Below are 26,868 nucleotides of genomic sequence, written 5' to 3' on the forward strand. Positions count from 1 at the left end.
TTAAGTTGGCACCAAGGGTTCGTGAATTGGTGTGCAGATTTGTCACGGGGATTTTAGCAACAAAATCGGTCTTAAATAGGATGGGTTTGGTAAGGGAGGCGGATTGCTTACGTTGCGGTCTCGAAGAAACAGCTTTTCATGCAGTCTACTTTTGTGATACTTTGGACAAAGTTCGTTCGTGGTTGGGGCGGGTTTTCGATTTTCTTAGTGGGGGAACTATCTCAACCTTAGCGGAGTATCAAGTGAGGTACGAAGAGCAATAATGCACGTGGTGGCTGATTTCCTCTATATATCGTGGGGTATGCGGGAAACTGGGGAATCAGTTAGGATCAGGGCAATTGCGGCAGGTATCTACAGAACGTATTGCAGAAATAAACTCATATATGGTAGAAGTTGGGATAATAGTTTTCCTGCAAACTATCGAAGTCTTACTGTTCAAAGGTTGCTGCAACTGCGGGTGGGGTAAGGCAACGGGGGGCTGGACTCCCCCCGTGGTAGCACCAAACGGTATGTTCGGGACTTCAGGGTAGAGGGCGGGTTTTAGGGAGTGATGTGTATGTATTATGAATGGTTACTTTCGTCTGTGTGTGTATGGTTGTGGCATTGTGTGGAATTGAGATCTTGGATTAATCCTAAAATGGTCATGCATCTTGATAATACAGATAAAAAGCAATTTTTCAGTATATGTTCCAGCCTCTAGCAAGACTGAACCGGTTCCCGACTATGGCCGGGGCTTGGTGAAGTATGTTGGGTCTTTTCTGGGATTCCCGTTAGGTTTTGTTTAGTCATTTGTAAGCGGAAGCCTCGCTGATATCACCGCTAAAAGTACACGTCATACTGGCCTTTAAGGGGAATGTTCATAAGCAGACCTTTTGGTAATGGTGGTAAAATTTTGATGAAGGGCAAACAGTTTCATTTGCCTAAGATTGTTTTTGTATATGTAGTAGCGGTCACCGCTGTGAGGGGGGGGGGGTTGAGATGTATAATGTCCTATATTGTAATCTTTGGACATTCAAGCTCCTCAGGCAGCAGCTTTTGTGAGATATGTTGTTCTGTCACCCAGTGATATCACATGTATTTTTTGTTATCATTTATGGTGCATATAGTCAGTTGATGTTCAATTAAGCACCTTTACTAATATCACTGAATACAAGTAAGGTATATTTTTTTGTGGGTTTATAATAAGTTTGAGAAACTAAATATTGGGTTGGTCGGGGTATTAGGTGTCTTAGTGTTTCCTCATATGTAGTCATACATTCTAGATCTGTAAAAGTCTTATGTTAATTATTAAAGGCTTTTTGCATATTTTGATTCCATTTTCAATATATACAAAACCAAAAATAAAGAACGCCATGTTTCAATTTCAAGAGTCATGTAGGTTTCTGATAGTTATTTTATATACCCATAGTACCAATGAGTGTGCAATGTATTAGTTCATATGTATCTAAAAATTTTTATATACCCATAGTACAATTGCATAAGGTTATATGACATTCTTTTTGTATATAAAATTTCATACACAATATGAATAAGACTGTCAGGTTTTGTTACATAGTTATCTGGTGTTTAAGGTATTGATCCGGTAGTCCTCTGTTTAGTTATATATATGTGGTTGTCTTATATAAAGTTATCATGTTTTTTGTTTTAATCAATTATGTATGCCACACATGTATACTGTGTTTTAAGTCAATTATGTATAACATGCATGTATACTGTGTTTTTTAAATAAAATATAAAAAAACACTAATCATACCATACAAAATAGACATGTACACTTAAATCATATGAAGCCATAACTTTCTCACAAAAAACTCCAAATCACAAAACCAATACTTGATCACAAAAACTAGAATTACATACACTTAAGACATATGCACCCTAAATATGAACACAAAATGCTAGTCACATTCACATAAGACATATGAAAACACAAAAATGTATACATGGTCACCGAAGATATGGCAACTAATCACAACTACACAAAAAGTTGACATGAGCACTTAAGACAAATGAAGACATAAACTTTCACACAAGCATAATGACTAAACCTTGACAAGTACACTATCAACCAAAAACACAAAGTAACACTTGATCCCAAAAAACTTGACATACAATCACTTAGGACATATGAAAACATATATGTACACAAAAATTTAAACACAAACACTTAAGACCATATGAAGACAAACTTTTACATAATCACCAAAGCATAAAACTGATTTACACATTTCATTTCTCAAACTGGTGTTAAGAATGACGATGGTCCAACCCCCCCAGTGAAAAGAGGGCAGAGCCCCCTTTTCACTGACGGGAGGGGGGGGGTTGAACCATCGCCACTCTTAACACCAGTTACTTGTTACCCTTAGTTATTATACCATTTGAGTGAATGCATCTATCATTTGTGTTTACCCGTAGGGGCTGGGGATATTTATCATGTGGGAGTTCGAACACGTGGATAGGGTAAAGTAATACTCACGTAGGCTGGAAGTACATATAATTACGGATAATGTGGGGAGCGCCCTAACAGCCGTAACCTTGTCTCCTTGCTCACTCTCGTAACACTGACTGGCTGCCCACAGTACCCATATGTGAGGGGGTCTTTGAATACTGCTGTGGTCAGCACAATATGAATACAGACAGTGACTCAGGCAGAGACAGTTGGTAGTGAGTCATCTACTGGTACACTGGTTACTGGTAACTGGTTACTACTACTGAGAGCTCGGCGACGCTAACGTATGTCGTCCCGACATACAACTAATACAAACTAGAGATGGCAGGTGTACGGCTTGGGCTGATTCTATACAATGTCAAAGTACACAACAATTGAACATTATAACATACATAAGTAGAACATTGGAATGGAAGCTTACGTAACTGAAACTGTAATGCAATACAAGGTATAATATAGCACAACCCATCGAATGAAACTCAACGTTGGGATTACACAGTAGAAGTGATAAAAAAAATTTGATCGATCGATCTGTATTCATGTGATCTACGGATTCTGAGGAAGAATATATACAAAGAAAGAGTGTTTAACAGAAAGGCAGATTCGGTGCACTCAAATCTAGACTGTTAACTCTCAGAATTCGGAGAGAACGTGAACACAAAAAAAAAATTCTTGAATACTGATAAGTTGATACTGTAATTATTCATCTATACAGGTTATTTACATTTAACCCCAACTCTGCTAGGGTGAGATTGACATATGCAGAATGGGTGTCATCTCTGGGAGGATCAAACTCTGTTGCATTGGCTAACTCATGCTGTATTTGAGGCAAACCTGAATTGGAAGTTACAAATTATACTTGAGGATTTCTCAATACCTGTCGTGTACGTAGGGAATAACGACATTCAGGTTGATCGTCTGACTGAGTATCAGAGGAAGACAGTACAGGATCAGGAAGATTGTCAGAGTCTGTCACATTAGTCTGGGTTGGAACATCATTATCATCACATACTAACTTCATATGATCTAAATGCGATTCTTTATTCTGACCAGTACTAATCTCTCTAACCTTATACTTATTACCAGTGATATGTTCAACTACTCGATAAGGACCAACAAACTTTTGATCAAGCTTTGGCATTGCAGACGTTTTGTTAAAGTTAATCAGCATAACTCTCGAACCTACTTTGATTTTGGATGGCTTTGCTCGAGTGTTTGCGACTCTTGTAAATTCTGCTGTTGATTTATGAAGTGTTTCACGGATTCTTCTAAAAACACTTTGAGCTAAGCTGGTACGAGTCGCTATGAAATCATCAGGGTTGTAATTTGGTTTCGGATTAGAATATAACAACTCATAAGGCAAACGTTTATCTACACCATACAATGCATAATGTGGAGTGTCACCTATAGAAACATTGTAAGCAGAATTTATAGCACACTGCACATCAGGTATAACTTCATCCCAAGTTTCACTGTTGGGATTGATAGTGGCTCTCAAGACATCAAGTACTTTCTTATTGGTTCGTTCCGCTAACCCATTGCTGGCAGGATGATGAGGAACAATGGTGGATTTAGAGATCTTGTACAAGGTACACAAATTTTCAAGAATCTCATTACAGAATTCACCTCCATTATCTGTTACTAGGGACTTAGGGGTGGTATGCCTGCAGATAATGCGTTCTTTAAACGCTTTAGCTACTGTCTCGGCAGTCTTATCTGCAATAGGAACTAACTCACAATATCTGGTGAAATGGGCTACCATAACACACAGATGTTGTTGCCTTGGAGGGAACATTGGAAATTAGTTAACAAATCTAGTGCAACTCTTTCCCAAGGTTCGCTAGTGGTTGGATATACTTGGATTGGATTAGGACCATTAGCATTACCTTTATGTTGCATGCAGACACTACATTTCTTAACATACTCAGAAATATCAGTTGCCATACGAGGCCAAAAGTATTTCAATCTGGCTTGTTTTACTGAACGATCCATACCAGGGTGCGCAACACCTGGTACATCGTGAACTAGCTGTAAAGCTACATTCACTAGTGACTGTGGAATTACTAACTGGTATACTCTTCTAGGAGTACCCAACTCGGCTGTTCGATATATATATAGTGACACGAGGTATCAACTATAAAGAAACTACACTTGCAAACGTTAACAACGTGGAAGTTACTCGAGAAATAACTTCTTACAATGCACTGATTACTGTCAACTAGGATGGGATCACAATCTGAAACACAAGGGACAACAACAACACTCAAGTGAGCACACTAGCCACAGAAACGTCTTTCTGCAACGGCTTGTGGCATCAGCAAGAGATGGCATAACTCGTTGCAAGTAAAGTTCTTCTCAAAGCGTCCCCTGGGAAGGAACGAATACTTGAACAAGTCGCCATCGCAAGGATAGTAGTCTCAGCACTATCCTGCGTGCATGATATTGTGGCTGGAGTCCAGACAGGAGTGACAGTATTACTAGTGCCTGACCGCTCGGCTACGTTAATAAGTAATTCACGGATCTATAGGAACTTAATCTGAACTTCACATTTCGCAGCACTTTAACAAATCTCAGATACAAGCTGTGAGAACAAACACATTGCTCAAGGGCTAGGTATTTTCTTTCAGTCAGTAAGGGAATGTTGGTACTGTGGACTGATTCATATTGACTTTGACTGGCATAATACACTAAGTGAACATTCAAAAGTGACTGGGACATGATCTCAGGTTAAATAATAAAATAAAAATATGAAGAAAAAACTGATTGAACACTTTAACTCTTAATTGTAAATTAGACAAAACAATTTACTCAAACAGAGTAAAGAAAACACTTTACGTTAAAAGTAATTGAAATTACATCAAGAGTGAATTTGTTCAAAGAAATATAAAAATTATGAATAAAAATAAAACAAGGAACAAAACAAAAGTTTAACACTTACAAGTGGCAGGGCACACAACACTTAATCACGTATTCATTATTTTAGTATATTCTTACAACAAAATCTTGCTGTGACTGTTACGACAAAAATTTGCTGGTAAAAATAATGGTACACAGTCTGCGAAAAAATTAGAGGAATGAGACACTGCTGGCATACGAAAAAAGACATACATAGAAATAAATGGATAATTTGGTATACTGGGGTGGTTATCACTGCATGAACTACAATGACAATTACTGGAGAATACAACGCTGAAAGAATACACGATAAAAAAATGAATCACTTCACACAGAGTGACTGACTGGTACACTACACAATAATACTTACTACAGACAGAGAGTAGCATAAAAAAAACACAGATAAAAAAATATAAGATGAGCGAAAACACTGAAAAATATTGCAAAAATAACGAGTCAAAGAAACACTGATTCTACACTGAAAACACAAGGTTTAGAGTACACAAGAAATTCATTATAAATGTCTCACACACGCAAATGTCTTTAAATGCAAGAAAAATGTCTCTAAACAGAAAATTATCAATGAAGTCTGTAGTAGTCGACGGTGATGACTGGTGATGAGGAAGGTTGTCCTGCGCGGTGATGACGCCGACACTCACACTGTCGTCGTGAAGAAATGCGCTTTCTCGGTGAACTCACATAATTGGCTTTATCGGTGGAGCTCAGCTACAATCTCTTGACCAATTACGTGAGCCAAAACAGTATTAGGACCCGGTACAAGGGTACAAACAACCACAGGTAGATGAGGTGGATGGTGGTGGTGGAGGTGGTGTTGGTGTTGGTGTGAGTAGAGTGGTGGTGGGTGTGACTCTCGCTGGCGCTCACTGGCGCGCACTCCACTCACTAACCACGAAGGTGGCTTGATAAGCCACTATGCCACAGGGATGGTGAAGACCACTCTTAGCATCCAACTGGCATCCAACTGGGAGCACAAAGCGATATATGAAACAATACTTCAGAGGATGCGTGGCTTACTTCTCTCTCTCAGCTGGGTTAGAAGCTGGATTGGCTGACTGGCTTAACCCACGAGAATGGCTGACTGGAAGACGTGTAACGATGCACACAGCATGAAGGAGCAGGTGGATGACAGGAGACAGGCTGGATGATAGGCTGACTGGCGTACACTTCCACAGTCTGGCTTACTGACTGGCTTAATTGCAAAATCCGGGTCAACCCCTCGGAGATTGAAGCAATTAGCACACGAACTAAGCCAGGAAGCTTGAAACGGCTGCAACAGGCTTGCAGGCTACAGGGTGGAGGTTGTGAGGGGAGCGAGTAGCTGGTGGGTGAGACGGTTCACCTTTGACCCTGCCGGCTACTCACAAACAGTCTTCTAATGTCTTCAATTACCACGCTCCACACCGGTGCCACCATTTATCATGTGGGAGTTCGAACACGTGGATAGGGTAAAGTAATACTCATGTAGGCTGGAAGTACGTATAATTACGGATAATGTGGGGAGCGCCCTAACAGCCGTAACCTTGTCTCCTTGCTCACTCTCGTAACACTGACTGGCCGCCCACAGTACCCATATGTGAGGGGGTCTTTGAATACTGCTGTGGTCAGCACAATATGAATACAGACAGTGACTCAGGCAGAGACGGTTGGTAGTGAGTCATCTACTGGTACACTGGTTACTGGTAACTGGTTACTACTACTGAGATAGGGGCTGGGGATGTACAAAACGTGACGCAACAGTTAGGGTAGTGACACGTACCAGGACACCCATGACGTCACACCCACCTGTGTTTACTAGAGGGTCAGTGACGTCAAACCTCACCTATCTTGATTCATCTTGTTGTACCTGTAAGGGGTTACCTTCACCACACTACTTACCCCATATGGAGGACCTTACCAATTGTGTGTGTGTGTGTGTATCATTTTGATACACACACTAGAGTGTCTACCACAATGTTTGAGATGTTGCAATTAATTCGAGGTAGACAGGTGGGCAGGAACACTCGGAAACTGGGAGGTGAACAGGAGGACAGCAGCCATTCAGTCTAACCACCAAAATTTGCTCAGCTTTTTGTCCTTTGCCTATGTAATTCAATAAGAATAGTAACATAAACTTTGAATTTTTATTTTTATTTATTAAGTACATATATAATACTATCCTTTCGTGAAAATTAAGCTATTTTCAGTACTCACAAGTGTGCTCGAGGTGGGGGACCGCCTTTTTCTCGGGAAGGGGGGGGGGGTGCAGGCAGCTGAAACAAAGGACACTCCTTTGTACTTTCTCATGAATAACAATTATGGGCAATTATCTGTCACTAACCTAGTCAGTGTTCGCGAACAGTCTGGTAATTATGTCAATTAACAACCATTGAGACTCAAAACTATTTATATAAGTCACTGATCTGCTTAGTAACATAATAAGCAGGCACCTGCTGCCCTGGGCTCCGGCTGGACAATCTGGTGACCTTGAAGCAGACCTTGATGATGCTCCGGAGGAGGAGGCGGAAGAGGAAACAGATATTTTGGGAGTGAAGGTGAAAGGTGTCGCTCCTATCAAGGAACAGCCCTTAGTCGAAGGGGAGATCATTTTTGAAAAGGAGATCATTAACCTGGCAGAAGTGAACAGGAGGCGCGCAGTCATTCAGTCTAACCACTAAAAACTTGTATACAAATCAATAAAAAATATTAGCAAATTTTGATTTTGATTTTGATTTATATGTAACTATATAGTACTATCCTCTCTAGTCTGAACAAATATATAAACAATATCACACCACTTAAGCCTCTCCCCACCTGAGAGCGTTCAAGCGGATAATATATGCCAATTTACCCAGAAGAGCTTTTTCACTGTTGGGTTCCCCAGGTGAGAATTATGGGCAATTATCTATATATATAAAAGTTTTCTCTCACTGCTTAAGCCTCCCCACCTGGAAACAACTAGTCCTCGCAAGAATAAACGATGCATGCTGAAGAGAATAACTCATGCGTGCGGGCAGATAATATGCCGATGTACCGCTGAGTCACAGGCTGGCAGGCAACACTCACTAGGGGACCGCACCCAATGTTTCTAATTATCACATTCTTTCCCATACTCTTTTTTGCCGTATAGCCCTTGTGGCTTAGCGCTTCTTTTTGATTATAATAATAATAATCCCATTCTCTTTTATCTTTGAACCCGCTAGTGTTGAAAAGAACTAGCAGTAGCAAGAATAAAAAACGATATGAGCTGAAGAGAAAGATCCCCCGATGTAGCCAGAAGCAACCTTCACTGAGTAGCAAAGCGGCGGGCAATACACTCTCCCTCGGGGAGGCCACCCAATTATTATTAAGTCGTAGCCAGTCACCTTGAATCCGTGTACTGACCTTCCCATCTATCACAGCCATTCCCATGCTTTTATCCCTGCCTGTGATCAGGAGTCAGGAGTGATCATATCTCTCTTTTCTGCTTAGTAATACATGGTAATAAGGGCATCTATCTCCTTGGGGAATGATTAAACATACTAAACTCAGTACCCTGACAGTGCGAGGCTATACTGTCCCCCATTATCGCATTCTCTCCATAATCATTATCCCACCCGACGACGGGGTCAATCAACTTGGGGCCATTCAACTTGGGCAGTGTTTCGATTCTGTCATGAATATACTACTCACCGTCACCCACACTAGGCCACCAACACTGCCACCCATATGGGCACCATCACACCACCTCGTTGCTTCCAGCCTCCATCCCTACACTTGTAAAAGATTACAGGTATGCATGTAAATCATGCCACTTTGAACTGGCCACAACAGTGGGCAGTTCAAAGTGTAATGTTAAACACATAACCAAATTTAATTGAGCCTGTGGTGTTAAACTGCTAAACAATTCGTAACCTGAGTAAATCTATTCAAGCCTTAGTATTGTGTATATCGACAGCATGTCATAACGTGGGGAGGTTAGAAACTAATGTTAGGAACTAATGTTATTCTAACCTTAACCAAGTTAATTTTAAAATTGCCGAGTTCTCAGTGATGAAGAACATAAATTCATCATGTACAAGAAGTCAACACGGTAATACATTTTAACACAATTTAACACAATTTTCAGCAATTGTTGTTGTTTCCAGCACTCTACGACCCAACATAGTCAAACACTAAATCGTAACTAATAAACTAAAAAATGATCATTTAAAAATTCCCAATTTCTCTTATAGTCAGGACAAAGTATTATTTAAAGTTACCATCCTGAAGATGCTACACTTAGAATATTTAGCTCTGGAAAATAATGAATATCCATTGGTTCTTTAATAATATAAGAAAAACTTTCGGCACTGTAAACCACAATATCGTGCACTGTAGCCAACAATATCGTGCACTGTAGCCAACAATATCGTGCACTGTAGCCGACGATATCGTGCACTGTGGCCAACAATATCGTGCACTGTAACCAACAATATCGTGCACTGTAGCCAACAATATCGTGCACTGTAGCCAACAATATCGTGCACTGTAGCCAACAATATCGTGCACTGTAGCCGACGATATCGTGCACTGTGGCCAACAATATCCTGCACTGTAGCCAACAATATCGTTCACTGCAGCCAACAATATCGTACACTGTAGCAAACAATATCGTGCACTGTAGCCAACAATATCGTGCACTGTAGCCAACAATATCGTACACTGTAGACCACAATATCGTTCACTGTAGCCAGCAATATCGTACACTGTAGACCACAATATCGTGTACTGTAGCCAACAATATCGTACACTGTACACTACAATATCGTGCACTGTAGCCAACAATATCGTACACTGTAGACCACAATATCGTTCACTGTAGCCAACAATATCGTGCACTGTAGCCAACAATATCGTGCACTGTAGCTAACAATATCCTGCACTGTAGCCAACAATATCCTGCACTGTAGCCAACAGTATCGCACACTGTAGCCAACAATATCGTGCACTGTAACCAACAATATCGTGCACTGTAGACCACAATATAGTGCTCCAAAACCAAAACATTATGGATTCAAGAGCATACTCTTAAGTTCATTAATTCCTACCTTACAGCCAGCAGGCAGCGTGTGACTGTGAATGACGCTTCCTTATCAACGCTAGCCATCAACACGGGCCTCACGGGGTGGCGTCCTTGGCCGAATATTATATCTAATTTATGAGAGATTATTCTGTGTTGTGTAAGCTGACTCAGCTCTTTATGAGAAACTAGAATATGTCAGTAGCAGAGAGGTAAGACATAGTGCGTCTCGAGTATTCTTACGTTTTAGTATTACGTTGCTTGTTGCCGCTGTAGGTGACGTGTACCTCCATGGTGGGGCGAGACGTTGAGGAAGGTTTTCTTACACCTGATAGTCCTGTTCATTCAGCAGTAAGTAGGTATCTGGTTCCTAACTGCTGTGGGTCGCATTCTAAAAGGAGGACCACAGCTATGTAAAAAAAAAGCCGTATTTGGCTTGCATATTATAAATGGTATCCAGTACTAACAAGATGGTTTTTAAGGCTGAGACTGACCATGTTCCACTGGGGCTGAGGGACTGGTCACCTCAGATTACCTTTCCACTTATTCTTCTGTCTCCATTGCAATCAGCTGTGTTTTCGACTAACAAAACGTTGCTGTGTAGGAGGAACGTTTCGTCAATAAAATAGCCAAGTGCTGCACCATACTCATCATCATTGCTGGGCTAACCAGACTTGGAAAATGTAAAGTACAGTTAGTGGTCTTCTTTGTTGCTGACATTGCCATTAATACAAGTATAAATGTTGGTAAATGAGAGTAGACAGCCTGAGGTGTGAGCGGAGCTTCTCAATAGTTGATACTGGGGTCGGGAGTAAAGTCAACTTTATAATTAACCTGTACATCACCTCTCTCACTGAGGTAACCTTATTTAGATCTTAACTTGAAGAGGAAGAGATCCTACGTACCGGTAAACGGCTCTTGATTCACATAATTGGAGGTAACTTTCCATGGATCAAATGTTTTATTCCCTAGGCGTTGTGAAACTACTGTTGCACATTAATGGTTCATAATTCCGACGAGCTGAAGAATTACACATGTCGGAGTATCTTTATTTGTAAACGCTTCTCCATCCAGTGACTTTATCAATATAATTCAAGGACATATCAAGACAGTCTTCACATAATGTCCTTGAATATGTACTGATAAAGCCACTGGTTGCCGAAACGTCTAGAAATTGCACGTGTCTAATTCTTCAGTGGAACAATGATAACGTCGTGGGTTTGATTTCAACAGTGGTGGGTGAAGTAGTGGGTTTGATTTCAACAGTGGTGGGTGAAGTCGTAGGTGTGGTTTCAGCAGTGGTGGGTGAAGTCGTGGGTGTGGTTTCAACAGTGGTGGGTGAAGTAGTGGGTTTGATTTCAACAGCGGTGGGTGAAATCGTGGGTGTGGTTTCAACAGTGGTGGGTGAAATCGTGGGTGTGGTTTCAACAGTGGTGGGTGAAGTCGTGGGTGTGGTTTCAACAGTGGTGGGTGAAGTCGTAGGTGTGGTTTCAAGTGGTGAGTGAAGTCGTGGGTGTGGTTTCAACAGTGGTGGGTGAAGTCGTGGGTGTGGTTTCAACAGTGGTGGGTGAAGTCGTGGGTGTGGTTTCAACAGTGGTGGGTGAAGTCGTGGGTGTGGTTTCAACAGTGGTGGGTGAAGTCGTGGGTGTGGTTTCAACAGTGGTGAGTGAAGTCGTAGGTGTGGTTTCAAGTGGTGGGTGAAGTCGTGGGTGTGGTTTCAACAGTGGTGGGTGAAGCCGTGGGTGTGGTTTCAACAGTGGTGGGTGAAGTCGTGGGTGTGGTTTCAACAGTGGTGGGTGAAGCCGTGGGTGTGGTTTCAACAGTGGTTGGTGAAGTCGTGCGTGTGGTTTCAACAGTGGTGGGTGAAGTCGTAGGTGTGGTTTCAACAGTGGTGGGTGAAGTCATAGGTGTGGTTTCAACAGTGGTGGGTGAAGTCATAGGTGTGGTTTCAACAGTGGTGGGTGAAGTCGTTGCAAATTTCTCTATTCTTTCAGAGTGGTTGTTTTGCATATATATATATATATATATATATATATATATATATATATATATATATATATATATATATATATATATATATATATATATATATATATATATATATATATATATATATATATATATATATATATATATATGCAAAAACACCACTCTGAAAGAATAGAGAAATTCCAAGCGCTTTCGTAACTACTCACATTATCAAGGAACTATGAATGCAAAGCATCCAAGGAAGCTATATAATGGGTCTGGCTACCACCTCACTATCAGATCCCACAACGGTTAAACACCTGACGCGCGCCGGCCCAACTGGACAGGTCCTTTGCACAACTCACCAACAAACTATTCTACCCAAGAAAATGTAAAAAATTTTATTTGTCCACTGCATTATTAAATTCTTCCCAAATTCTATTAATTATAAATGGATCTAATTTATATAAACCAAAGGAAATATTCATATTATTGTCAAAACTGCTTTTTATGAAACAAGATTCAATTATATTCCTGTCGACCATGGACTTGCTTGATACTATTTTCTCAACTTTTTGAAAATCAATTGGATGGTTAAAATCTCTTACATGAATAAATAGAGCATTGGAATCTTGTCCAGTTCTAATGCTATATTTATGTTGTTTTAATCTTAGTTCGAGATTTTTACCAGTTTGACCGTAATAAACTTTATCGCAAATTTTACAAGGAATCTTATAGACACATCCATCAGCATTTTGGGGGGAATTCTTTATCAAAAGTTTTTTTTACTGTATCAAGATTTTTGAATACAACTTTAATATTAAAAGTCTTAAGAAGAGAAGGCATATCAACCAAGTTTTCATGGTAAGGGAGAACCAACATATTTTTAGTTGAATAAGGTTGGTTGTCCCTTTTTGGATTGAAAAAGTATTTCTAGCAACTTTAAAAGATTTATCAATTACATTTCTTTGGTATTTTAAATCATTACCTATTTCATAAATTTTGGATACTTCCTCATCTATGAACTCAGGACTACAAATTCGTAAAGCTCTCAAAATCATTGATGAGAAAACAGACAGTTTGACTCTATCTTGATGCGAGGAATAATAGTGGACATAGGAACAGTTATTTGTAGGTTTTCTGTAAATTTTAAATTTGAATTCATTATTACCCTTAACAATTAAAACATCTAGAAAAGGCAATGAGTTATTTTCTTCAAACTCAACAGTAAAGTTTATAGAATGGGCTAAGCTATTTAATTTTCCAAGGAAATGGTGTATATCTACATTTTTGGGCATAAGACACAAAATATCATCAACATATCTGAACCATTTAGCTCTATTAGGGAGGATTGTGTTAAGCAACCTTGTTTCAAAAAAATTCCATGTATAGGTTACTAAGAACAGGTGAAAGAGGATTTCCCATTGCCATACCAAACTTCTGAGTGTAAAACTTATCATTAAATACAAATTTTGCATCAACAATGCAAAGTTTAATAAGTTTAATGATAGTAGGAACTGGCAATGGTAAATCATAGTTAACGAGTTCTTCAGATAAGAAACTTAATAAATCACCAACAGGAACTTTCGTAAACAAGGAAGTAACATCAAAACTAACCATGTTAAAATCATTTAAGTCAGTCAAGGAGCTTAATTTATCAACCAAGTCTATGTTGTTTTTAACATTACTCTATTCTTTCAGAGTGGTTGTTTTGCATAATCTGAAATCACCTGTTTACTGTGATCTTATTGCATATATATATATATATATATATATATATATATATATATATATATATATATATATATATATATATATATATATATATATATATATATCTATATATATATGTATATATATATATATATATATATATATATATATATACATATATATATATATATATCTATATATATATATAGATATATACATATATATATATATATATACATATATTATATATATATTATATATATATTTATATATATATATATATATATCCAAATATATAATCCAAATATTCTTCCTTGAAGCCTTTTTATCCACTTCTCCGAGGCTATGGGTCCCACAATTTACACCAGAGGTGGACCCCATCCTATATATATTGTGGAGAAATTTTCTCCAGGAGGGGGGTATAAGCCCCCTTCAGTCCCCTTCAGCCCCTTCAGCCCCTTTCAGCCCTGAGGGGCCCAGCCCTCTCAGAAGGGGCAAATATCTTGTTTACTGCTACAGCAAGTAATTGATCCCAGATGCAGTACTAGTATACGACCTGTGGTCAAGCGACCGCTGCTCCTTGCAGTCCAGTGTTGCAGAGTGTATTTTAATAAGAGACAGTACATCTCTTACCTTAGCAGGACAATTAAGGAAAATCCTGCTCCCACTTTATTACCATAGTAAAGATAGTGGACATTGTTGTCTATGCTTAAGACAGCAAGATTTAAACATTCTGCTTTGCCTCATAGAGGAAGTGGCAAGGAAGCAAAAGTACTAGGTCAGCTTTTCTTTTGTGCTGGGGCAGTAACGGCGTGGGGCGCTGTGGCATCTTCAGATTACTTTTGACTCTACTCAGAGTGACGCTGATGCCAGGATAACCAACAAAGAGCGATCTGTGCATTAGTGTGAACAAAGTGTCTCATAAAACACAATAAACACTTATGAGAAGTGTGATCAGCTTCTTTAGTGATAAGATTGTGAACAATAAAGACAAATCTTGTGGAACATAGTGTACCAGTGTGCGTATTCCTAGACTACGGAAGACGTGGAAATCCAAGGACACTTCAGCTTCTATCAAGTCACCGATACCTGTCGAAGGTGTGAAGAACACCATAGCTCACGCTACAAGAGCAAGGTAGGTTACGAATTTCTTGTAGTACAGGGGACTGCGCAGTTCTTGAGTTGCAAGGAGTTTGTAATCAACCTATAGTCGGCAGTAAGGGGCTGACTTTTGAGTCCACACAAGTAAGTTTATCAGCCATCAGTGAATGAAATATGCTGACATAACACCCCCGAGGGGTAATTTATAATCTTACAAATTATAACTCATTTCAGCCTGTTGAGGAATGACTTCGACAGCTTCTCAAGACCTCGTCTGCAGGGGCGGCTGTGTAGGCGATGAGCTGTTTTTCTAAGTTAAGTTTTCCCTATACAAACTATTATAAGCTTAGCTGGTAATCCCATTTCTCAACATTTTGGTCGTGCTCGAACCGGATAAAGGCCAACTGTGGTCCAAATACGTTGTACTACAGTGTACAAATAACCTACGAGCCAAGGTCCTTCGAAAAAAGCTGTAAAACTAGTGTTTCACAATATAAATAAGTATATATGAGTCCCTCCAGACTCAATCACAGAGAATTGGCAGCCAAAAGAAAACGGGCGCTCACCCAGCGTTCACCCAAAGAAAACGCGAGCTGGGTGACTCACCCAACAAGAAAACGGGGGATGGCACCCGGCATCCACTGCTCCAAGCTCGAAAATCGCTGACTAAGATAACAACAACCCAACTGATGTTCAGTTTTTCTGAGTGTATACACACATAGTGTTTATAATGTTTATAGACAGAAATTAAGAGACAAGATTGTGTTAAAGTTTGTTTCTTATAGATCTAACTGTTACATTAAAGGAACTATATATATAAATTTAAGCTTTCATATATATATATATATATATATATATATATATATATATATATATATATATATATATATATATATATATATATATATATATATATATATATATATATAAACAGTGACATTTATATATGTGTAAGTAATATTCACGTGTAATTTACAGTTATACAGTGACATTTATAGTGTATAGTGAATGAAGTGTATAACATCGTTATTTACGATTAATCATCGTGGTCAGGCTGACACAGCAAACTCAAGCCATAAACACCAGCCATATGTACCCTGTACCCTTCATGGTCATTGACCCTGAGGTTAAGCTTAGCGGGTCAGTAGTGTCTGACTCGATTATTGCTGACTTAAGCATAACAAAAACTCAGCTGTTTATAGCAGTACAGTGTTTTTTGAACACTCTAAGTGGTGCTAGAATTTTCAGTATACCATTAAAATGGTTTGTTTGAAAACTAAGTTTCAGTCTTTACAGACTAAGATTACACAATTAGAAAATCTAATTTCAGTCTGTATAGGATTAACTCAAGATACAAACATAGATTTTGATGATCTTGAGGTCAAGTTTGAATTACACAACGTCTGGAAATAATTAATTCAGACTATACACATTTTGAAAAGAATTTTCTTGAATCAGACCCATCTGAGGATGAAATTAAAAATGTTTTGGATACTTTTAGTAATCAACAATTACCATTCGCTGCCTGACCACGGTAGAGTGCGGTTGTGCTCTGCACCCCTCTGCTGTTTGTAGGCGAACTCCCTTGTCAGTTACCTGGCTGCAGCAGTGTGAAGTGGTGCTATCACGCCTCTGTTAACAACATTGGTACACTGTGAGTGTCAAGATGGCGGTGAGACGCAGGATAAATACTGTAGGCATTGAGCTACTTCAAGGAACGATAACGCCTAGTTCTGCGCAAGTCTTATTGCCAAAGTTCATCCGGGAGACATATGGCGTACAAGATAGTGACTTGTATGGTGTAGCATTAAACGGAAGCCAAAGAATATTCGTCAAACTGCTATCAGCTACGGTTTATGAATCGTTAGTCACCAGGTTTCAGGACGTAAGTCTTAGCGTCACACCAGCTGTCAGTGTAAGATTGATAGATGTTTCACGGCATTATACGTGGATCAAGTTATGCAACGTTCCCTTTGAGGCGGACGAGGCGGATATAAGGAAAGTTTTTGAGACATATGGGACGGTGCATTATGCTCAACATGGTACGTGGGCGGCAGGTGCCTATGCTGGTTATCCAGAGGGTTCTTTCAACCTCAAAATGACGTTGAGGCACCCAATACCATCATATGTGTATCTACAAGATTTCAGGACGCAGGTAATGGTAATGTACCCAGGACAACGACGTACATGCCGCCTATGTGGTGAGTATGATCACAAAGTGGCGACCTGTGACAAGCGAAGACGTGTGCCTGGACCTGTGGTGGATGTCACAGCCCCTGCTTCAAAGGTGGCAGGTGAAAAACAAACATCGGATGGAGGGCGTGGTGTTTTGTGGAGCGAGATAGTGGATCGGGCACACAGGACTGGTGGTGAGTTGGAGTCCCTCCCCCAGCTGCCTGATCAGGTATCGTCTCCTGTGGATAAGGAGGAGCAGCAATTACAGGAGAAGGTTCTCGAGATTGAGGAAGAATTGGTGGAGGTGTTGAAGACTTTGTCACCACCAGAGAGGGACGTTACATCTGGGCGTAGTGTCATCGGAGAGCCGTCGCTTCCAGAAAGTCGGAGACATGATAATTTGGGACGTGATGGTGGTTTGGAGTCGTCCATTGAATCATTAAACCATTCTCAGGTAGAGGTGGAGGTTCATCGAGAGGCAACATCTGATCAAGATATGTGTAACATTACGGTCACGAGAAAGAGGGCGGCTACGTCAGATTCTGATGACGTCCTTATGCCTGCACAAAGGCCTGGGAAACAGACTGAGGTGAAGTGCGAAGGTAGTGGTGTAGGTGGTGGTAGCCATGATAGGAGGCACCGGAAGAAGGGGGGAGGGAAAGAGAGCACTCTGAAGGTGTCAAACTTAAATTCAAGCTCTGGAGTGATGAGAGGAAGCAGGGGTGGAAACTTTAATAGGCCTTAGGTGTATGTCTGTAAATGTTAATGGATTATGTAGCGGTATGAAGAGAGATTGGTTTCGTAATTTCCTGAGCAAATCTAGAGTGGATGTTGTGTTCCTGCAGGAGCACAATTTTAAAGAGGGTAGGGTGTTGGAGGTGGCAGGATTTCGAGTAGTTACCCTGCCATCTCCCCATCTAAAAGGTGGTGTGGGAATTTTAATAAGGGAGACGAGCCCGTTTGTTTTGCAGAGAAGCGAGGGAGGTGGGGGGGGAGGGAGGGTGTTGCGTGTGGATGGATGGTGGATGGGTAAGCGTGTGTCTTTTGTGAGTGTGTATGCGCCGGCAGAAAATAACATCAAGGTAAAGAATGATTTTGTGTGTGAGGATCTTGTGTTTTTCTTAAGTGCACTGCCAGAGGTAGCAATTGTTGGTGGGGATTGGAATAGTGTAATCAGGGTGGCTGATGTGGACCCAAAAGGGGCTGGATATATGTCTGTGGCTCTTAGGGATTTATTAAGGGATGTTAGGTTACGTGATGCCTTCGGGGGGGGGCGGTGTGGGAGACTGAATATACGTTTGTTAGGAGTGGATATGCTGCGAGACTAGATAGAGTGTACCTTTCTCAGGGAGTGGATGTGAAATCTTTCAGTACTGTGGAGGCTACAATGTCAGATCATAGGGCAGTGGTGGTGGAGGTTGGGTGGGGGACGCTCGCAGACATATATAGAAGTTATTGGAAATTAAATATAAGCATATTAGGTGATGATGAGGGGTTGGAGGGATTTTCAGTCCTATGGAGGGAGCTTAGTGTGGAAGAACAGGGAGTGGATGACATTGTGACATGGTGGGATAGTGTTGCAAAGGAAAGGATTAGAAAGTTTTATGTGAGAGAAGGAAAACATATTAATAATTTAAAATATGGACTGGCTAACTATTTAGAGGATAGATTAAGAGGTTGCTATGGGCGGGGGGTAGGTGGGAATAATTTTCCTATGGATAAAATAGCTGAAATAAAGGGGAGGTTGAGGGTGTTGCAAAATGAAAGGTTTCAAGCTGTAAGGGTGCAGGCAGGGGTGGAAGAGGTGCTTTGGGGTGACAAGCCGTCAGCGTGTGTTTTGCGGCATCAAAAGCAAAGGCAGGCGGTGACAGCTATCCCATGTTTAGAGGTAACGGAGATGGTTGGGAATTATAGAGCAGGGCAGGAGATACGAACCACGAAGGGGATGTGTGCGTATGCTGAGGCTTGGTACGAGAAGTACTGGAACAGTGGGGGGGTGGGTGACGTGGCGTTGGACAAGGTGTGTACGTATGTGACGTGTAATTTAGGAAATAGTGATAGAAAGGCTTTAGGTGGGACTATTACGGCAGAGGAAATAGAGAATGCGTTAAGGGGAATGAGGAAGGGGAAAGCGCCGGGTATTGACGGTCTCCCAGTAGAATTTTATTTACAACATTGGACGTTAATAAGGGAATTTATAGTTAGGTTATTTAATCGTATGAAGGAGAAGGGTACGTTGGGGGAGAAGCAGGTAACAGCAGTTGTAGTGTTGGTCCCGAAGGTCAAGGGGCAGCCCACCCTTGGGGAGTTCCGAGCCATATCACTGATGTGTGCAGACTATAAGGTGTTCGCAAAAATTTTAGGTAATAGGTTCAAATGTGTTGTGGGAAGGGTCGTGTCAAAATCTCAGTTTGGGTTGCCGGGAAGGTCGATGACTGAAGGACATGGGATACTGAGAAGTTTTGTGGAAGCTAAGGGTGGGGGTGAAGGGGCGGCTTTGTTGGCTCTAGATTGGCAGGGAGCATATGATAGAGTGGAAAGGGGAGCTTTGTAGGTTATACTTAGGAGACAGGGTTTTGGGGAGGAAATAGTCGAGTGGGTAAATACGCTATACAAGGGGGCGAAAATGAGTATACAGATTAATGGGTGTATGGGGAGGGATATTGCAATGGGTAGAGGCCTTAGACAGGGATGCCCCATGTCCCAAATATTGTTTGCGTGTTTCCAGGACCCCTTTTATAGAATGGTTGACCGCAGCTTATGTACGCCATGTGAGGGAAGTGTGGGGGTGGGAGGGCCTGGCCGGGTTTAATTGGATACGTTGACGACACCACTGTCCTCATTCGTGAAGGGATGCCAATGGGAGTGTTGGACGAGGTTGTGAAATTATTTGGAAATGCCATGGGTATGCAGGTAAATAGTGCGAAGTCAAGGTGCATGGGGTTGGGTTCTTGGGTGGGGGGTGTGGGGGGAGATGTAATGTTGTTAAAGAATGGGCGGTGTCTTTAAAGATTTGTGGTATTATTTATAAGGATGACATGGTTGCGGCGCGGGAGGAAAACTCGGATAGGTTATTGGAAAGGATCGTGGGGCGTCTAGGTGTTCTGAGACCCCAGGAACCTAACTCTTATACAGCGTGAGATAGTCGTAAACATTTTATTGTATAGTAAGATTTGGCATGTTGCAGCTGTGTTCCCAATTACAGGGACAGCGATTGCGGGAATTCTAAGACGGGTGTACAAATTTTTGTGGGGTTCACGTTGTGATTGGTTACGGAGGGAAGTTGTAATGTTACCTGTAAGTCAGGGTGGGTTGGGGTTGATGGATTTGAGACGGAGGGCTAAATGTGTGTTTATTAAATGGGAAGTGTTGCGTGAGGGTGTGAACGCGGGGCAGTTGGGAATGATACACGACAGGCTGGGTGTGTGGTATCGAGGAATGGAGTTGAGGGAATGAGAAATCGTTTTGAGGGCTGTGATGTTGGTTAAGGAACTGAGAAAGGTTCGTATAAGGGTTTTGTGTAGGTTACTTGTAGGTAGGTTCGTTATCCCAGTTGAGGGTTTGTTCCCCATGTATGCATGGAAGAGTATTTGGTTTAGATTTAGTAAAATGAAGTTAAACCCTCGGGCGCGTGAGGTGATGTTTCGTTTCCTGCATGGGATCCTGCCGTCTGGTGAGATACTACGAAACAGACAGGTTGTAGAGGGTGGGGGGTGTCGTATCTGTGGAGGGGATGAGACTGCGTTCCATGTAGTTTACTTTTGTGAAGGGCTAGAGGAGGTTAGGTGCTGGTTAAGTAGGTTGGTACAGAAGGTCGGGGGCCGTGGGGTGTCGGTTCTGCGTGCTTTAAGTCTAGATACGGGTGGGTTAGACGAGGGTGTCATAAGAGCTTTAGATTATATCATGGTAGAGTATATATATATATGTCGTGGGTGATGAGGGGGAGAGGGGATAGTAAGGAGAGAAGAAAGGTTCTTGCGGTAACGTTCTATCGTACGATGTGATGTGTCGTAACAGAGATTTGTATGGGAGGAGGTGGGATCAGGCTTTCTCAGAGGGGTATAGAATGCTAACGTTAGGGATTCTCGTAAATCTGTGATTGATAATGAGTGAGTGAAGGGGTTTTCATAGGTTGGAGGGAGTCAGGGGGTCACAGCGGGCTCGCCTCCTTTGGGGGGGGGGGTCGTGAGAGTGTTGTGAATGTGGGTTTGGAAAGGTTTCCTGGTTTTCATTGAGACTTTATGTCAGCCAAGTGTGGATGTAGAGCTCAAGGTCTCATTATGTTAGATACACACTTTTCAGAATGTAGGTATAATATAGTAGATTTTTTTATGTATAATTTGATGTGTATCAGTCTTGTATGACACGATTCTTGAGTAGTAAGTTACTTGCGACATGAAGTGTGTTTTAGTTTGTATGTATGTTACGTGCTGAGTTTTTGCACGATGAGATATACTTAGATACTGTTTTGCTTTGTGCATACAGTGATTTTGATTAATGTGATTTTGTGAAACTTTTTGTGTGTATGTGTGTGGGTGTGGGTGTGTGTGTGGGTGTGTGTGTGGGTGTGTGTGTGTGGGTGTGGGTGTGTGTGTGGGTGTGTGTATATATATATATATATATCCCTTTCTATTGTATTGAGCCTTTGTCATGGGTCAGACGTTATGTAATACTTTATATATGTATGACTCGATTCTTTTTAAAGTTTATAATTATGGTCTGTACCCTGATACCGGTTTGGTGTCAATGCTAAGTTCTTGATGTTAAGTTTTAGTCTTATTATTATTATTATTAAAGATTAGCCGGTATTCTCCCGGCCCGGGCCTTTTCCAAGTGGTGGCCCGGCCTTGGCTCCCTCTTTAGGGAGTGTCTGAGACCTAAGTCTCCCATGGGAGGAGGCACAAGTACCTCCTCATCTTCGGGGCCAACTGTCCCCAGGCCTAGCCACAAGCTAGGCCTCTCTGGTCTGCCATCCCCGCCCCAAGGGGGCAAATGGGAATGACAGTCTTATGAGCTAAAGGCTCGGGCTCAGGCACCTACCCTACCCTAGAAGGGCTGGGCATGGTATCGATCTTTAGTCTGTATGGTATACAGACATATCTAGACGGTTTATGTTTTTTTTTTTTCGTATGTTGGTATATGTAAAGCTGTATTGTTAGGGATACGTAGGTAGATGTTCTAGTAAGATTATGATGTTAGGTTTTTTTTTTTTTATTAATGCGAAGGATGGGATTTAACTGACATAACTTTTGTATATTTTATGTTCAAGTGTATTGTGCCTTTGTCAGATGTCATGTTATATGTACAAGTTATATATATGCAAGGTTTTGCATTAATGAATGTGTATATATGTCAATTCATGACCCTGTGACAGTACTTTTTTTTAGGTATGTTCTTGCCGTAAGTTCTTATTGTATGTTTGGCAGCAATATCTTGCGAGCATATAGGTGCAATCCGTTTGTCAGTTAATTTGATTGAGATCCATACTGTTTCTTTATTTTTATGTTAAACTGTATTAGTTTTAAATAAAATATATAAAAAAAATCAACAATTATATATATATATATATATATATATATATATATATATATATATATATATATATATATATATATATATATATATATATATATATATGCAAATATATATATATATATATATATATATATATATATATATATATATATATATATATATATATATATATATATATATATATATATATATATATATATATATATATATATATATATATATATATATATATATATATATATATATACAAATATATAAATACATACATATATATACATATATATATATATATATATATATATATATATATATATATATATATATATATATATATATATATATATATATATATATATATGTCGTGCCGAATATGTAAAACTGGTCAATTAGCAAGAACTCATTTAAAATTAAGTCCTTTCTAAAATTTTCTCTTATACTTTTAAAGATATATTTTTTTCATTAATGTTAATGTAAAAAATTTTAATTTTGCTCCAAAAGAATCTTAGAAAACTTACTTAACCTTATTATAACAAGAACAATATATTTTAGCCTAACCCAACTATATATATATTAGATTTGTTTACAGTGATTTAATACTAAACAAACACAGTGAAATATATTTTTCTCGTTAGGTTCAGAATGATTTTGGCGAAATTATTGCATACACAAATTTTCGCTTGTCCTATTTGGCAAGATGAGCGTTGCTATTTAAGCCAAGATCGCAAGTTCTGCCTATTCGGCACGACATATATATATGTATTGCAATTTACCATTGCCAGTTCCTACTATCATTACACTTACTAAACTTTGCATTATTGATGCAAAATTTGTATTTAATGATAAGTTTTACACTCAAAAGTTTAGTCTGGCAATTGGAAATCCTCTTTCACTTGTTCTTAGTAACCTATAAATATTTCCTTTTTTTTTTTTGGAAACAAGACAGCTTAATGCAGTCCTCCCTATTAGAGCTAAATGGTTCAGATATACTGATGATATTTAATGTCTGCGTGCTAAAGGAATAACAGGAAAAGTTGGTAGATGGATCTATAATTTCCTCACTAACAGAACACAAAGAGTAGTAGCCAACAGAGTAAAGTCTGAGGCGGCTACGGTGAAAAGCTCTGTTCCACAAGGCACAGTACTCGCTCCCATCTTGTTTCTCATCCTCATATCTGACATAGACATGGATGTCAGCCACAACACCGTGTCTTCCTTTGCAGATGACACCCGAATCTGAATGACAATGTCTTCCATTGCAGACACTGCAAGGCTCCAGGCGGACATCAACCAAATCTTTCCGTGGGCTGCAGAAAACAATATGAAATTCAACGATGAGAAATTTCAATTACTCCGATATGGTAAACATGAGGAAAATTCATTCCACAAAATAGAGCGAAAAACCAACGTCAAAGTCCTGGGAGTGATCATGTCGGAGGATCTCACTTTCAAGGACCATAACATTGTATCAATCGCATCTGCTAGAAGAATGACAAGATGGATAATGAGAAGCTTCAAAACTAGAGATGCCAACCCCATGATGACACTCTTCAGGTCGCTTGTTCTATCTAGGCTGGAATATTGTGCACACTAACAGCACCTTTCAAGGCAGGTGAAATTGCTGACCTAGAAAATGTACAGAGAACCTTCACGGCCCACATAAAGGAGATAAAACATCTCAATTACTGGGAGTGCTTGAAATTCCAGAACCTGTACTCCCTGAAATGCAGGCAGGAGATATACATGATTATATACACCTAGAAAATCCTAGAGGGACTAGTACCGAACTTGCACACGAAAATCACTCACAACGAAAGCAAAAGACTCGGCAGACGATGCAACATCCCCCCAATGAAAAGCAGGGATGTCACTAGCACGTTAAGAGGCATTACAATAAATGTCGGGGGCCCGAGACTGTTCAACTGCCTCCCAGCATACATAAGGGGTATTACCAATAGACCCCTGGCTGTCTTCAAGCAGGCACTGGACAAGCGCCTAAAGTCAGTACCTGACCAGTCGGGCTGTGGCTCGAACGTTGGATTGCGTGCAACCAGCATTAACAGCCTGGTTGATCGGGCTCTGATCCACCAGGAGGCCTGGTCACAGACTGGGCCACGGGGGCGTTTACCCCTGGAACTCTCTCCAGGTAAACTCCGTTAAGAATGTAGATATAAACCATTTCCTTATTAACATTTCCTTATTAAATTAAATAGCTTAGCCCATTCTATAAACTTTACTATTGAGTTTAAGGAAATGAAGTCATTGCCTCTTCTAGATATTTTAATTATTAAAGGTAATAATGACTTCAAATTTTAAAATTTACAGAAAACCTACAAATAACTGTTCCCATGTACACTATTATTCTTCACATCAAGATAGAGCTAAACTGTCGGTTTTGGTAAGACATAGGCAACATTTAGGTAACTTTAATCTGAAACATTTCGCCTACACAGTAGGCTTCTTCAGTCGAGTACAGAAAGTAGGCAGGAACAGTAGAGATGTGAAGATGCAATCAGTTAATCACCCTTGAAGTCGTTGATTTGAGAAGAGTTCTGTTCCATAGTCTGGAACAATCTGAAGATCAATCGAACGAACGAACAAACGAAAGTTCAGGTAATATCCCAAATGGGATGAGAGGGCAAGACGGGACAGACGAAGAATAGTGCTGGAGTGTTCTTAGTCGTAGAAATAGAGCCAGGGCTTAACCCAGCAGCGAAGGCGATCGTGGGACAGATATGGAGAAGAGAAATTCAGGCTCTTCTGTTGGGACTCCGGTGGGGTGAGCGGGGAAGACAGGACAGGCGAAGATTAACGCTAAAGAGGAGTGTAGAATTGAGCCATGTCTTAACCCAAAAGCTAAGGCGAACGTGGGTAAAAGAATGGTACCTGTCAGAGAATCCAAGGTTATTTGTAAATAGGGTTAGGAGCAGGATCATGCAAGGAGTAGAAGAGGTTGTGGGTCTGCATATGTCTTCGTCAAGGAGAGAGGTCCAGTAGTCACGTCGTGTCTCAAGTTTGTCTATCTGTCTGTCACTGAGCGTCTTCCAGTACAGATTCAGCGCAGGGATGTCTAATTGGGCATGGAGAGACGTGCTTGTGGCGAAGTCCTCCCATTTGACATCAAGCATCCAGCGCAGAGCCTTGTTCTGGACACGCTGCAGTTTAAGTAAGTTTGTTTTAGCTGCAAGAGAGAGGGCTAGAGGAGAGTAAGTTATCAGAGGACGTATTAGAGATTTGTAGAGGTGTAGTTTGCTGCGTTGGGAGGCATGTTTCAGCTTGTAGAGGCCCGCAAGGGCCTTACTAGCTATTGCATGCCTGAGTGAATGTGTCCGTGAATGTGTGCAGACTTATATACTGTCGGAAGGAGAGATGCAGAGTAGTAGTAGTAGTGAGAATGTAACCAATGAGAGGTCACGTCCCTCTCAGATCAAACAATTCTCACTTGAAAAAGTTGTTTAAGGTGTTTTCTCTTTTGTATCAAAATGCCATTGTGTTACAGTGCCTGAAATAGTGAATACCAAAATGATATACTATACCAACAGGTTGATAAGTAAGACACATTGACAACAGTTAGATAACTTAATCAGAAACGTTTCGCCTAGATAGTAGGCTTCTTCAGTCGCATACAGAAAGTAGGTAGGAGCAGTAGAGATGTGAAGAGATGTATACCATTTTTATATTCACTCTGTCAGACACTGTTTTCTAATGAATTAATATCCATTCTGTAAAATGGAGACCAGAACTGAGCTGCATAATCTAGGTGAGGCCTTACTAATGGACTTCTGTTAAACAAACCATACCCCGGCCGGGATTGAACCCGCGGCCATAGAGTCTCAAAACTCCAGCCCGTCGCGTTAGCCACTAGCTGGAGATTCGTCTGTAAAAACTTGCATTTGTGGTCACAGTGGTGCCTGTGCTAACCTTCCTATGGTGTAGAAATATACCTAGTTGGATGAATCTTATTGTGGCTAGCTGGTCTAGTGCCCAACGCGACGGG

At 40.4% G+C, this 26,868-nt stretch overlaps 2 protein-coding genes across 5 annotated transcripts in view; one reads left to right on the forward strand and one right to left on the reverse strand.

Moving 5' to 3' along the window:
* Positions 1–10,514, reverse strand: part of LOC138852894 (luciferin sulfotransferase-like) — a 370,577-nt gene extending 360,063 nt beyond the window's left edge. Inside the window, exon 1 of the mRNA XM_070086463.1 lies at positions 10,411–10,514. Coding sequence (XP_069942564.1) covers positions 10,411–10,469 — 59 coding nt within the window. The 5' untranslated portion in view covers positions 10,470–10,514. The remainder of the gene's footprint in view (positions 1–10,410) is intronic.
* Positions 10,515–10,594: 80 nt separating this feature from the next.
* LOC128689506 (luciferin sulfotransferase-like) overlaps positions 10,595–26,868 on the forward strand; it is a 181,633-nt gene continuing 165,359 nt past the window's right edge. The window contains exon 1 of one of the 4 annotated variants that reach the window (XM_070086457.1): positions 10,595–10,733. Coding sequence is in view for 1 of the 4 variants with exons in the window: in XM_070086459.1 (XP_069942560.1) it covers positions 10,674–10,737 (64 nt within the window). In the remaining 3 variants the exon portion in view is untranslated. Of the gene's footprint in view, positions 10,738–26,868 lie in introns of all 4 variants that reach the window. The other 3 variants (XM_070086455.1, XM_070086459.1, XM_070086458.1) reach the window with 3 other exon arrangements.

The sequence above is a fragment of the Cherax quadricarinatus genome, chromosome 18 (genome assembly GCF_038502225.1).
Source record: "Cherax quadricarinatus isolate ZL_2023a chromosome 18, ASM3850222v1, whole genome shotgun sequence".
Lineage (NCBI taxonomy): Eukaryota > Metazoa > Arthropoda > Malacostraca > Decapoda > Parastacidae > Cherax > Cherax quadricarinatus.